Below are 11316 nucleotides of genomic sequence, written 5' to 3'. Positions count from 1 at the left end.
TTCGGTAGCTGAACCCAAATGGGTTTTAGTAGTCTAGTGAACAATATTGTGGATGATGATGATAATTACTTTATCGAAATTTATCTTTTAATCATTTGGGTTCATTTTCACGCAAGAAAACTTTTTGCCCATCATTTGCACCCAAGCAGTACCCAACAAGAAAAACAAGCTCTACGTGGTAAATACCTGCATTCTCGCAATAATTCCAAAATGGATGATGACTGCAGCTTCAAGTCTGGCCTCGCTCGAAGTTTCTCCTACAATCAACATCTTCAAGAGAGATAATTCTATTCACAGATCTATTAACTCTAACTACCAACTAATAATCATCCTCTATTTCGATTTTATCTGCAATCGCAATTCCGTAATCAGTAGTTTCAGTGCATACAGCTTCAGCCGCATCGTAATCAAGCTTCAAGTCCTCCATAATCATTCGTATTATAACTTCATTGGCTAGCACATGAGTAGCAAAACTAGGTATGGACCAGTAGCTAATAGTTGGGTTCTTCCTTTGCTTCTGCAACTCGTTTTGACACACTTTGGTTATTTCTTTACCAATGATCGATTGCCTTTGAAACCCATAGTACCCGCCATAAAACAGTTCCCAATCTACTCTTGTTTGTTCTTTAGCTGTCATGGTTTCATGCGAGGAGTTTTTTCGTATCCTTTTGGCTCTCTCATAGTATATAGATGGGGGACACTTTCCCTCAAGCACAAGCTTCATCTCTTCAAAATGAGCTCGTGCTCGTTGCAAAAGCTCAGAGCGTGATGTTATAGGTTTAGGAATACCTTTCAGTTTGTGCTTCTTGGCGATATCCTGTTTAGTTCCATACTTGGCCTCCTCAAAACTACGAATCAAGTCTATTCGCCCATCACTAGTTGTAGATACCTTTAACTTTTTACGTTCGATCTGTTTGCTATCACCATCATCACCATCATCATCATTTAAATCGAGTAATCCTTCGATCTCGTCATAAATAGACAGTCTCTTCTTCTTCCTCGGGCTCGGGGTGATTTTGGATACATTGATTACGCCAAATTCTTTCTCGTCATCATCACTGGAATGCTTCTCTGGTTCCAACAGCGTGGGGTATGATTTAGTGTCTCGCATTCCTTGCTTCCCTTGCCTCCCTTGCTTTACTTGCAGCGGTTCTATCCTCTTATCTTTGCCATCTTCACTATGAACGTAAATTGGCCTCTTTTTTCTGGAATAAGTCTGTCCTTCTTGTGACTTCTGAGGTGAAAACCGCTGAGCGTTCATATACGAACTATCCCCCTTTCTTGGATTTGTATAAGACACTATACCTGTCTCCTGCGCATTGGGTGACCTTATGGACTTCTTTGGGTCGGTAGATGGATGATTTTTCCTTTTAATATCGAGACTCGAAAGTTGATTTGTTCTCATCTGTTAATATGGTCTGGCCGCAGCTACAGCGTGAAGAGAAGAAAAATAAACAAAGGATTAATTTGTTCAATGAAGTTTGTGCGAAGATTTGCGCCAAACAACGCGTTAGCAAATACGAAACGATACAAAATTCATATTAAAACTACTATACAAACTCAAGCACACCATGTCTATGCGCACTAACTCTACGTAAAATACCGTACTCCTTTTATCGAATTATTGTGGTGGTTGCTGCTGCTGCTGTTGTTGTTGTTGCATCATTTGCATAAACATCTCAGCTACACCTGGAGGAAATTGAGCAGGATTGGACATCCCCTGCATGCCTTGCATTCCAGACATTTGTGACATCGAAGAGAAGTTGTTGCCAACTGGTTGCTGTGCTTGTCCTTGAGGTGGAAATGATGGAAATGGTTGAGCTTGAGGGAAGGTAGGTTGCTGATGTTGTTGTTGGGGAGAATTGTTTCCAAATAATCCTTGCAATGGATTCACTGATGATTGTTGAAAAGTATTGAATCCTGGCAGGGACCCATGACTCATTTGAACTTGCTGATTTGGGAGTAAAGTTGTCTTCACGAACTCTTCATCCGGTTCACCTGGCCTATTTGATTTTGGCCCATTCCTTGCCGAATTAGTGGGCATCTTTTTCGACATGGCTTTGGAAGATATACCAGCACCAATTTCAATATCAGGTTCATCAATTACCATACCACTCGATATTGGTTGGCCACCAGTGCCTCCCCATTGTGCATTGACAACCCAATTCCTATCAGCTTCAGTCAATCTTTCTATAGGGATAATGGAGATACCATGTTGGTAATTGCAACACTCTCTGGGACCAAATCCAACACCCCAACGAGTTCTTAAGGGCAATGAGTTATCTTTGTTGAAAGAGGTAATAATCTTTTCCGCTTCGCTTCTTGAATACACCTTGACGAAAGCATGTTTTCTTTCACTGTTCAAAATGACTGATTGAATTTCAGCAAATGGTCTCAATACTTGTGCCAATGCTCTCTCATCCATATTTCTCGGAACACCACCAATAAACAAAGTTCTCGACAACACTTTGATGGTTCCTTGTGGCACACTCGGATCAAACCCGAGATTCCTTGGACGGTAGTGCGGAGTTCCCGGAAGATTCATTTCACCATTCATTGCCGAAGGAGGCACAAACGCAGGATCCTTGTTGAACTGATGAGAATTGGCATTACGGTGATGATTTTGTTGATATTGTTGTGGTGGTGATTGGTATCCTTGGTTGTTGTTGTTGCTGTTGGCAGCAGCAGCCGCCTTTTGTTGTTTCAAATTCTGAATATTCTGTTGCAACGCAAGGACTGAAGGAGCAGCGACAGGGGATTTGATTTGTCTGGTGGGTGACCTGGATCTACTCCTCTTGTAATTATTGGTTTGATCACGACTACCGCCACGTCTTCCTGAACTGTATTCATCAATTCCACCAGAGGAGTGGGTGCCACTTGATGAGTGAGAAGATTGCGCACCACCAGCTCCACCTTGTAATTGTTGCAACATGTTGAAAATAGCATTCTGGTCGTTAGGCTGTTGTTGCTGTTGATGTGGTGTCTGGCTTCCAGCACCTGCAGCCAAGTTGGCCAACAAGCTAGCAGTTGGGTCAGTGGCACCGTTTACGGGAACTGATCCTGGAGCTGCAGAATTAGAAGTGTAATCGGTAGCAGAGTTGTCAGCATCACCCTTTGCCAAAGAAGCCAAAGCCAGTAAAATACTATTGGAATCTTTAGACTCGTCAGAGGTGGGTTTTACCGGTTCCACACTTGACTTTGGTGGGGTTCCTGGAGGAGTAGTTGACTTAAAGTGTTTATCTTTGATCTTTCTCAAAATCTCCGAATCAAAGGTATGATTCTTATCCCAAATCTCCACCAATTTACCAATTTTACTGATAGTTACTGGATCCAATAGATACTCCATAGCATCATCCATCAAACTTTCAATTAACTGACCAATTTTGTACACTGCCGACGCAAAAGTTCCGTCTGGTGCAGATGCGTTAATTGTTTCATTGGAGGCAACAGCACCATCCTTCAACTTCCTCGTAACTGAATCAACCACGTATAAAGTACCTAATTTATGTGAAGGAGCAGCCGATTTACAACTAGAATAAAGCGCAGCAATTATTTTACTTTCTTTTTCCTTGTCAAAGTCCGTACTGGCAATAGTAGACAATTCTTTAATACGGGAACCTGAAACCCCTGGAGCCGCTAAAGTGGGCAATTCCTTGAGAATTTGGTTAAATCTTTCTATCAGCATCTTTGCCTAAGTTTGGCTTAACAATCTAATTTCCCTGTTTCTTTCTTTATTCTTAATTTTTGGTTTCAAATTACGAAATACAAAGCGTTACTTGCTTTACGATTTGATCAAGAAAAAAATACAATGAAACGACGTTGGACTACTTTGACCTGTGTCTTATTTTTAAATATTGAATACGTGCTTTGTGTTCCTAGTAGTGATTCTTGATACCCCGACTTACTGGTTGGTGTTTTTTCTTGTTGTACTAGTAGAAAAAGAAAGCAACGACAGTTGACGTCCCAGTAAAGCTATAAAGAAAATTTAAAGTTGAACAAAAAAAGAAGGAATCTTATTAATAACTGGTGTCTTACCTTTTCTTTTCTAAGTTTAGCTCTGGCTTATACAAAGTCAGTCTTGAGTGATTGATTGGTTGATTGTTATGCTCTTGGTTAAAGAATGCTTCTTTCGTTGGCCCTCTTGTGTTGAACGATTTTTTCTTCCTTTTCTTTTTCGCCCCTTCTTCACTAACTTCCCTCACAAAAAAATCAGCTGGTAGCATTTTTTTGTCTGCAAATTGATCGTGCTTGCACTACCCACAACCAAATACGAAAAATTTTCAGAAATATGTATACAGAAGGTTGGTGGAGACTAAACCAACTGGAATTAGCAATGAGCTACATCGGCCCTAAAGTAAGGGGCTTTCTAGCTACACAGATACGTTGCTACGCAACTACACAGTCTGCTACAGCAGCCAGCAGTACATCTTCCACTACACCACAATCAATATCACTGACTTTAATCTTATCTCGTCCTCCAATCATTACTCAGGACCTCACCCCGTTTGAATCACAATTTTACAAATACCAATCGGAGCTATGGAGAAGACTCATGTGGACATTCCCCAAGTGGTTTTATTTCAAACAAGGTACAATGGCTGAATTGAGATATCGACAAATCAACAAAAACCCCATAAGTTACAACCCAAAAATGTCATATCCTAGAGGCAAACCTGATTTGAAGCATTTAAGAGATAGACGTTTTAGACAATACATTAGATTGCCCAAGACCTACCGAGAAGAAGATGAAATTGTTGAAGGGCAAGATCAATCTGAGTTCAAAGAGAATGAAATATCACGTAAAATTGTCCCTGCTTCACGTATCACAGAAGCTGATAAACGAAATGATGTCACTTCATTGGAAAGAAAACTAAGTAGGACGTTGTATTTGATTATAAAGGAAACTAATGGTCACAACGAGAATTGGAAGTTGCCAAATTTCAAAGAACTGGGTGAAAATTTGCTTCCATTGCATACATTAGCTGAAGAGGGCTTGTATGAAATTGGTGGTAAAAGAATCAACTACTTTAATGTATCCAAAGTCCCATGTCATCATAATCAGAATAAAGAATATTTCATTAAGTCACACATTTTGTCGGGAAATTTCGAACCTCAATCGGATTCAATTCAATACCAATGGACTACAAAGGAAGAATTAAAGGATTTGTTGCCAAAGGATTATTATTCTGATATACTGCATTTATTGAGTGATGTATAACACGGAAAACACGCTTGTAAATAGGTTTTCATATCGAAAAAAACATCATCTTACAATCTATGCAACACGCTATCCGCAAGTAAACTACATAATCAGTATACAACTTTTTGAATCTAGATCTCTTTCTCTATAAATCTTTTTTACCTTTTATTGCTTGCTGAGCGGCGAAAACACTACGATCCATCAATGATCCAACCATCAACACTCCAGCAATCGAGCTCACAACACCCAAAATAAACCCCAGTCTCGTCTTGGCATACTCTTCCCGATTGATAATCTTTAATGGTGATATATCGAAATTGAATGCCACACCAGGAACACCACCTCTTGCATGTAACGTATGTTGATGATCCTCGTCTTTACCTCCAGCTAAGGGGCGATCATGGGTAATGACCGAAAACTGATTAGTGTCAAATTTGTGCTTACCGTCTAAGCTTTCAAAACGTGTAGCAACAATCTTGAGAAAATAATTAATCAGATGATATTTCTTGTGCTGAAGAAACTTGTGGCCATCTAATGGGGTGATGGATCCAGTATCAACTAATTTGCTCGCTGGTGGGTTATTACCAAATGATAAGTGGTTAATAACATGATCGAAGTTGAACTTGTCCTTGTATTTCTGGTACAACGATAAATCATGAACATGACGACCATCTTTGGTCATGGATGCACCAGGAGCAAAATCCATAGTTCCGGAAATACGATTAATCTTGGCTGTTCCCTTAACGCGGCATCCTTCATTTTCACCTATACGTTGTTTCAAACGTTGTACATAGCCCTCTTGTTCACATTGTGCGATATTTTCTCCGTCAAAAAACTGCCAATTGGCTTCAGCATAAGCCCGACGTACAGCAGCACAAGTATTACAACAGTATTGTTTCTTGTCTTGAGGGACTGCTCCATAACAAGAACCACATTCACCTTCGGTTTGACCTTCTGGTAAACCAGGGGCAATTTGTTCCAATGGTACTTCCCGTTGCAAAGCTGGTTGTTCATCTTTAATCTCCACCGGTTTTGATGAATGACCTTGTTTGATAATTCTGAATTTTTCCAATTGTGAGTTTATGATATCCAATTTTAAATCACCCGATTCATCAAACAAGTCAATTGAAACCAAATCACAAGGTAGGTTCAAGAATGAAATATCTAAATTTATATCCAATTGTTTGTTGATATCACGATCAACTACTAGTTCCGGTCTAGCTATCACTGTTGTGTAATCAATATATTCATTACGGATCAAGAATAATGCAACGAAAATACAAAGTAAAGTAATGATCCCACCAGATGCAGTCTTGATTCTGGCATCTTCAACCGTCTTGGCAAACGCATCAAGCGAAATTAATTTGGGTCTTTGAGATGACATCTATTAAGGTGTGGACTCTATGTGTATGCGTATGCGAAATGAGCGACAACTAAGGTGTATAAAGATGAACAGCGTGTTGTATCGTACGTGGCGTGAATTCACAGTTGGTTTAATTTTTTTTTTTTCATCAAATGATTCCAACACGACTCGGGTCAGATCCAGTACAAATTTCATACATCCAGATACACTTCCCCTCGTTCCGGCTGCCTTTCAATTACCTCATCAGACGATATCACGAGCAAAAATTTCATCCGAAATGCTGCTGGCCGATCCTGCTGTGAAATACCATAAATTATTCTTCCAAAAGATGTCGCCACAGGTACTTCGTGACAAACCATTGGCAGGACACACATCTTCTTCATCGGAGATAATCACCATCACAATTAACAATTGTGGCACGCGACTTGTCACATCGCGAACCGACAAATCATTACGGATCTGGAAATGCCAAAGCGATCGAATTATTGACCCTATAATCATTGAAGATGCTCATTCAAAAGCTGTTGAAAGTATATCATGGGATCCAAATAGTGAATCCACGTTTGCTACTGTAGGGAGAGATGAGTATATCAAGATATGGCGAGGCTCAACTGGCGCTTTGGAAAACGTAATCAAGACACCTTTGCAAAATTTGAAATTGATACGATATTCACTTGATGGCGAATTGGTTATTGTTGTTGATCGAGAATCAAATGTGCTATGCTTTGCCACTAATCAAAATTATAAAATTGTCAATCAGTTCAAAGTACTGGACTATGTGTATGACTTGAAATGGTTTAATTATAAGCACGAGTTTTTCATAATGGCACTACATGATGGGTCAGTACCGGTTTATAAAGTCACTGACACAAATGAGAGAGATGAAGGAGGGAATAGTGCAGGTGGTGGTTCAGGAGTTGACATCACTTCAAAAACAACCTTGACTGGTCATCGATCATCAGCTACATCACTTTCAATATCACCTAGAGGACACTATTTCACTATTGGTGCCAGTGAGGGAGTGGTTAGTAAATGGAGTACCAAATCGATGGTCAACTCGGGAGTCATGACAAACATCGATGAGGTTGTTTCTTCAATAGATATTAGTCACGATGGAGCTTTTGTCGCTGTTTCATTTGATAAGGATTCTAACTCGATAATTTACGATCTAGAAACTTGTGAAGAATTGTTTCAGGTACCAAATAGTGCTAGTGGTGACATGACTTTTAGCTCCATTTGTTGGTTTCCCAATAAAGCGGCATTCGCTTATAGTTCTGATTTTGGAACAACTTTATCTTGGATGAGGAAGACTGATAGAGGTGACAGGGCCGAAAGAGTGGAGAGAGGTGGGGGCCTAACGGGACCAAGAAGAAAATAGAGAAAATAGAAAAATACATTTTGTACTTGTAAGGATGGACTGTGGCGACTCCTTCAATTTATCAAAACATTAATTACAACTCTAATCTCAACCTCCCGTAGTTCCGTTTATATCCTTTCAGCAGTCCAAATGGCACCTCTACAGATCAACTTGATTCCCTCAGTTAACAACATATATGGCACTGCCTTTTCTGCATCATGTTCAACGGCAGTATCCAAGTGTTCCAACTCGTCATCTCTAAACTGACTAATTTGATTTTTCAAACTCTGCAACTCATCACTAACTTGTACACTCTTGCTCACATCGTCCTTATCCAAAACTTCCCCAGTTTCTTTGTCTCGCAATTTAACTCCATATTGATTAGTCAAGACTCGCAATTGTTGGTTATAATGACCACCAATCACCGTCTCTACAGCAACAGTGCATGCCATCGCCGCTTCTTTACTGATCAAAGCAGTACCCATACCTATCCCCATAGCACCCAATTTCCAAAGCGGAGTCAAGAGTGATGGACGCACACGACGTTGTGTTTGTAAATTGTTGAACGTGTTGTGATGATGGATTTCTTGGTCCCACATGTGTTTTAAAATTGGTTTCAAATGAGGGTACTTGTTGGCAAGTACGAAGTATTGACCCCTGTAGATATAGTTAGCACCTAGTTCACCAGCTTGATCAACGCGGATGACACGATCAAGGTATGCTTGTTGCGCTTGTGAAAGTGGACCGTACTTTACGTCATTCTTGGTGTACTCTTTCTTTTGATTGGTCTTATCATTGGATTGCGGTGGTGGTGGTGGGATTTGCTGATTATGCAAGCGTGAGGGAGCATATAGGTACCTAATCCCAGTGCGCTGTATATTATGTCTTGCTAGCATTATGTGGTGATATTAATGATAGAGCAAAAACAGGTGATTAATTTTTTCTTTTCATCAGACTATTTAATTTCACGCGGAGATCTAGACTTGAAAGATTGTTGGCTGCAAAATGGAGGCCAACAATCCAAAAGCATGATAATAAAAAATATTTACTACGATATCTAGCCATTACATCTAAATGAGCTAATTATTTTGAGCATAGAGATCCCAATATCGAAAGGAACCTCTTGGGTATCTCTTGAATTAGTTACCGGTTTGAACTCATTAGCTGGGATTTTCAAATGCTGAAAAAACTTGTTGGGGACATCTTTGATCAATAGCCATTCAACAGGAAAAATGCCCTTCCATCGGGTTTGCTCACACCAAATATCACTTGTTTTATTGTAATCGATGCAATTTTTCATTTGCGATACACCACAGAACTTACCCAGTGAATTAACTGAAAAGAAGAGAAAAATCTTTCCATCAAACTCAGGGTTGCCAGTGTTTTGCAATTCATGAAATGCCCTATCTAATCTTTTGTTTCCAAGTTCAGTAGACGTCCATATTTTGTGTTCAAACGATGCATTGACGTCAAGAATGTTGTATGATTTGATAACAAAAAATCGCGATTTTGGGGGCACAGTGAATATGGAGCCGCTATACGTTCTGAAAGTGAGTGATTGTGGGTTGGTCTGCCTAGTGGTGAGACTATTAGCGATTATGGGTGATTGGAGTGGAGGCAATGAGTTCATAGTAACAACTTGAGGCATATCCATAGCGGGTTGTGGCCGTGTAACCTCACCTTTAAATGCATATCTGTAGTACTTTTGAGTGAACAAATCAAGCTGTTGTTTTTGTTTTTGCAACTGTCGCTCCTTGCAAAATTGCGCATGTTGACATTGTTCCTGTCCAAGTTGCAACTGTGACAGGAGTTGCTTTTGCAATTCAATTTGTTGTTCCTCATGCTGCATCTGCAACTCCTGAAAATCTACTTTCGTGACATGGCTTCTAGCAATTGGCGAACTTTCGGCCCAAATATTACGACTCAATGTAATTGGTATTTTGTCAATGACAGATTCAATTGATTCAGTTGCAACATGGGATCTTGGTGTACAAAATAAATTAGTCAGGTGGTGGCTATTAGAACCATCATTACCATTCCCGCATTCTCCATCACCACCTTCCACGAGATAAAACCATGAACTATTTGTGGGTGTGTATATCGAAGATGTATGCATACAAAACTCTTCCATAGAAGGAATAAAATAATCCAAATTGTCATTGATATCATCATCATCGTCATTGTCATGGTGAGAGCCATAAGCAGCAGCAGCGATGGCAATCTTGTTGTCGTTACTGGTGGTGTTGCCAAAATTGTTGGTACTCGATTGATCATCAGTGGTGAAAAGGCTGTCATTTTCCGAATGAAATTGGGTTGAAGCAAGAGACATTGTGGTTTGGTGGGTGTGGTGGTACCCCGACTTCGCTGTAGGTGATATTAATAAAAGTCTCTTTTGGTAACCTTATATAAACTGATGAACGCACATAGAAGGTGTGTTCACACCCGCTAACTTTTTGAAAGTTCAAAGCAAGCTCCACTTTGAGTGTTGCGTTGGTGTTGTAAAACAAAATGCAGAAACAAAAAAAGCGGAGTAAAAGTTGATTGTACTAGTTGATGTGGTTTGCGTGAGAGATCTAGTATAGAGTCGTGTGGTAATGGTAGTAGTAGCTGTCGTGTACGACTTCCTTTTCAATTGATGTGGTGATGATATTAGTGGTGTTAGTGGTGATCAACTATTTAGCTTTTAATTGGTTGCAAAGTGTTGATATTTGTTTTCTGTATGACAATTGCGGGGATTGGCATCTGTCAGCAACAATTGTGCGTGTGTGGTGCTAAAGTTGTAGAGTAATCGCGAAACTCAACACTTTTGAGTTAGTAAGTTGTATATCATCAGACACCTGCCTTATGTAAGTGGGCATTGTGTAAGGTTTGTGTGTATTGCTAATTCCTAGGAGATATAAAGCGGGTGGTTACTACCGTGAGAATTATTAATGTTGTAACGTTGGAGTTGTCCCCGATGCTTAGTCTTGTTGGGTCCGTGTATAAAGTGAGTACGTTTGCCAGATATCACTAATATTGGACTATGTGTTTGTTTATGTGTTTGTTTGTACATCAGGCGGGATGTTGATACTCGTAATCTGTTTTAACTAAAGTGGAAAGCATAAACAGGCATGAACACATACAGCTACAAAGTATGAAAGTGTGCAATATACCCAACACTTCAATATTGCAACCTGTCCCTACTCCTTTCAACCCTTAATCAATTTTTATTTCAAAATGTAGAAAGATATGTGTAAGTTAATTTGGTGGAAAGTTGCGTTCCACTAGATTAACACACACAAAAAAAAAGCAAAGTGTTACGAAACGACATCAAGCACACAATGCACTTCAACATTTCACTATCCTTCAAACCTTTTGAGTTGGTAGTGTAATTGTAATTGATGTTGGAGAAATCAA

At 39.7% G+C, this 11316-nt stretch overlaps 7 protein-coding genes across 7 annotated transcripts; 2 read left to right on the top strand and 5 right to left on the bottom strand. All coding sequences in view use genetic code 12, as the record gives it.

Annotated features, from left to right (window-relative positions):
* Positions 1–319: 319 nt before the first annotated feature.
* On the bottom strand, positions 320–1405 carry CPAR2_303380 (uncharacterized protein; the record flags this gene model as incomplete). The annotated part of the gene is made up of 1 exon (XM_036807716.1): positions 320–1405. The coding sequence occupies one exon, from the start codon at positions 1403–1405 to the stop codon at positions 320–322; it is 1086 nt and encodes a 361-aa protein (XP_036664525.1).
* Positions 1406–1621: 216 nt separating this feature from the next.
* CPAR2_303370 (Nrd1 complex RNA-binding subunit) lies at positions 1622–3685 on the bottom strand (the record flags this gene model as incomplete). The annotated part of the gene is made up of 1 exon (XM_036807715.1): positions 1622–3685. One exon carries the CDS (start codon positions 3683–3685, stop codon positions 1622–1624), a length of 2064 nt encoding a protein of 687 aa, XP_036664524.1.
* A 603-nt stretch (positions 3686–4288) lies between these two features.
* CPAR2_303360 (mitochondrial 54S ribosomal protein mL46) lies at positions 4289–5218 on the top strand (the record flags this gene model as incomplete). The annotated part of the gene is made up of 1 exon (XM_036807714.1): positions 4289–5218. The coding sequence occupies one exon, from the start codon at positions 4289–4291 to the stop codon at positions 5216–5218; it is 930 nt and encodes a 309-aa protein (XP_036664523.1).
* A 127-nt stretch (positions 5219–5345) lies between these two features.
* On the bottom strand, positions 5346–6584 carry ERV46 (Erv46p; the record flags this gene model as incomplete). Its single annotated transcript, XM_036807713.1, has 1 exon — positions 5346–6584. One exon carries the CDS (start codon positions 6582–6584, stop codon positions 5346–5348), a length of 1239 nt encoding a protein of 412 aa, XP_036664522.1.
* A 256-nt stretch (positions 6585–6840) lies between these two features.
* Positions 6841–7941, top strand: CPAR2_303340 (uncharacterized protein; the record flags this gene model as incomplete). Its single annotated transcript, XM_036807711.1, has 1 exon — positions 6841–7941. One exon carries the CDS (start codon positions 6841–6843, stop codon positions 7939–7941), a length of 1101 nt encoding a protein of 366 aa, XP_036664521.1.
* A 107-nt stretch (positions 7942–8048) lies between these two features.
* Positions 8049–8816, bottom strand: CPAR2_303330 (putative monooxygenase; the record flags this gene model as incomplete). The annotated part of the gene is made up of 1 exon (XM_036807710.1): positions 8049–8816. The coding sequence occupies one exon, from the start codon at positions 8814–8816 to the stop codon at positions 8049–8051; it is 768 nt and encodes a 255-aa protein (XP_036664520.1).
* Positions 8817–8977: 161 nt separating this feature from the next.
* On the bottom strand, positions 8978–10249 carry CPAR2_303320 (mRNA-binding phosphate metabolism regulator; the record flags this gene model as incomplete). The annotated part of the gene is made up of 1 exon (XM_036807709.1): positions 8978–10249. One exon carries the CDS (start codon positions 10247–10249, stop codon positions 8978–8980), a length of 1272 nt encoding a protein of 423 aa, XP_036664519.1.
* Between the last annotated feature and the right edge of the window lie 1067 nt (positions 10250–11316).

The sequence above is a fragment of the Candida parapsilosis genome, contig 005806, assembly GCF_000182765.1.
Source record: "Candida parapsilosis strain CDC317 annotated contig 005806".
NCBI lineage: Eukaryota > Fungi > Ascomycota > Pichiomycetes > Serinales > Debaryomycetaceae > Lodderomyces > Lodderomyces parapsilosis.
The sequence above is the reverse complement of the archived record's forward strand: the minus strand, read 5'-3'. Positions and strand labels throughout refer to the sequence as shown.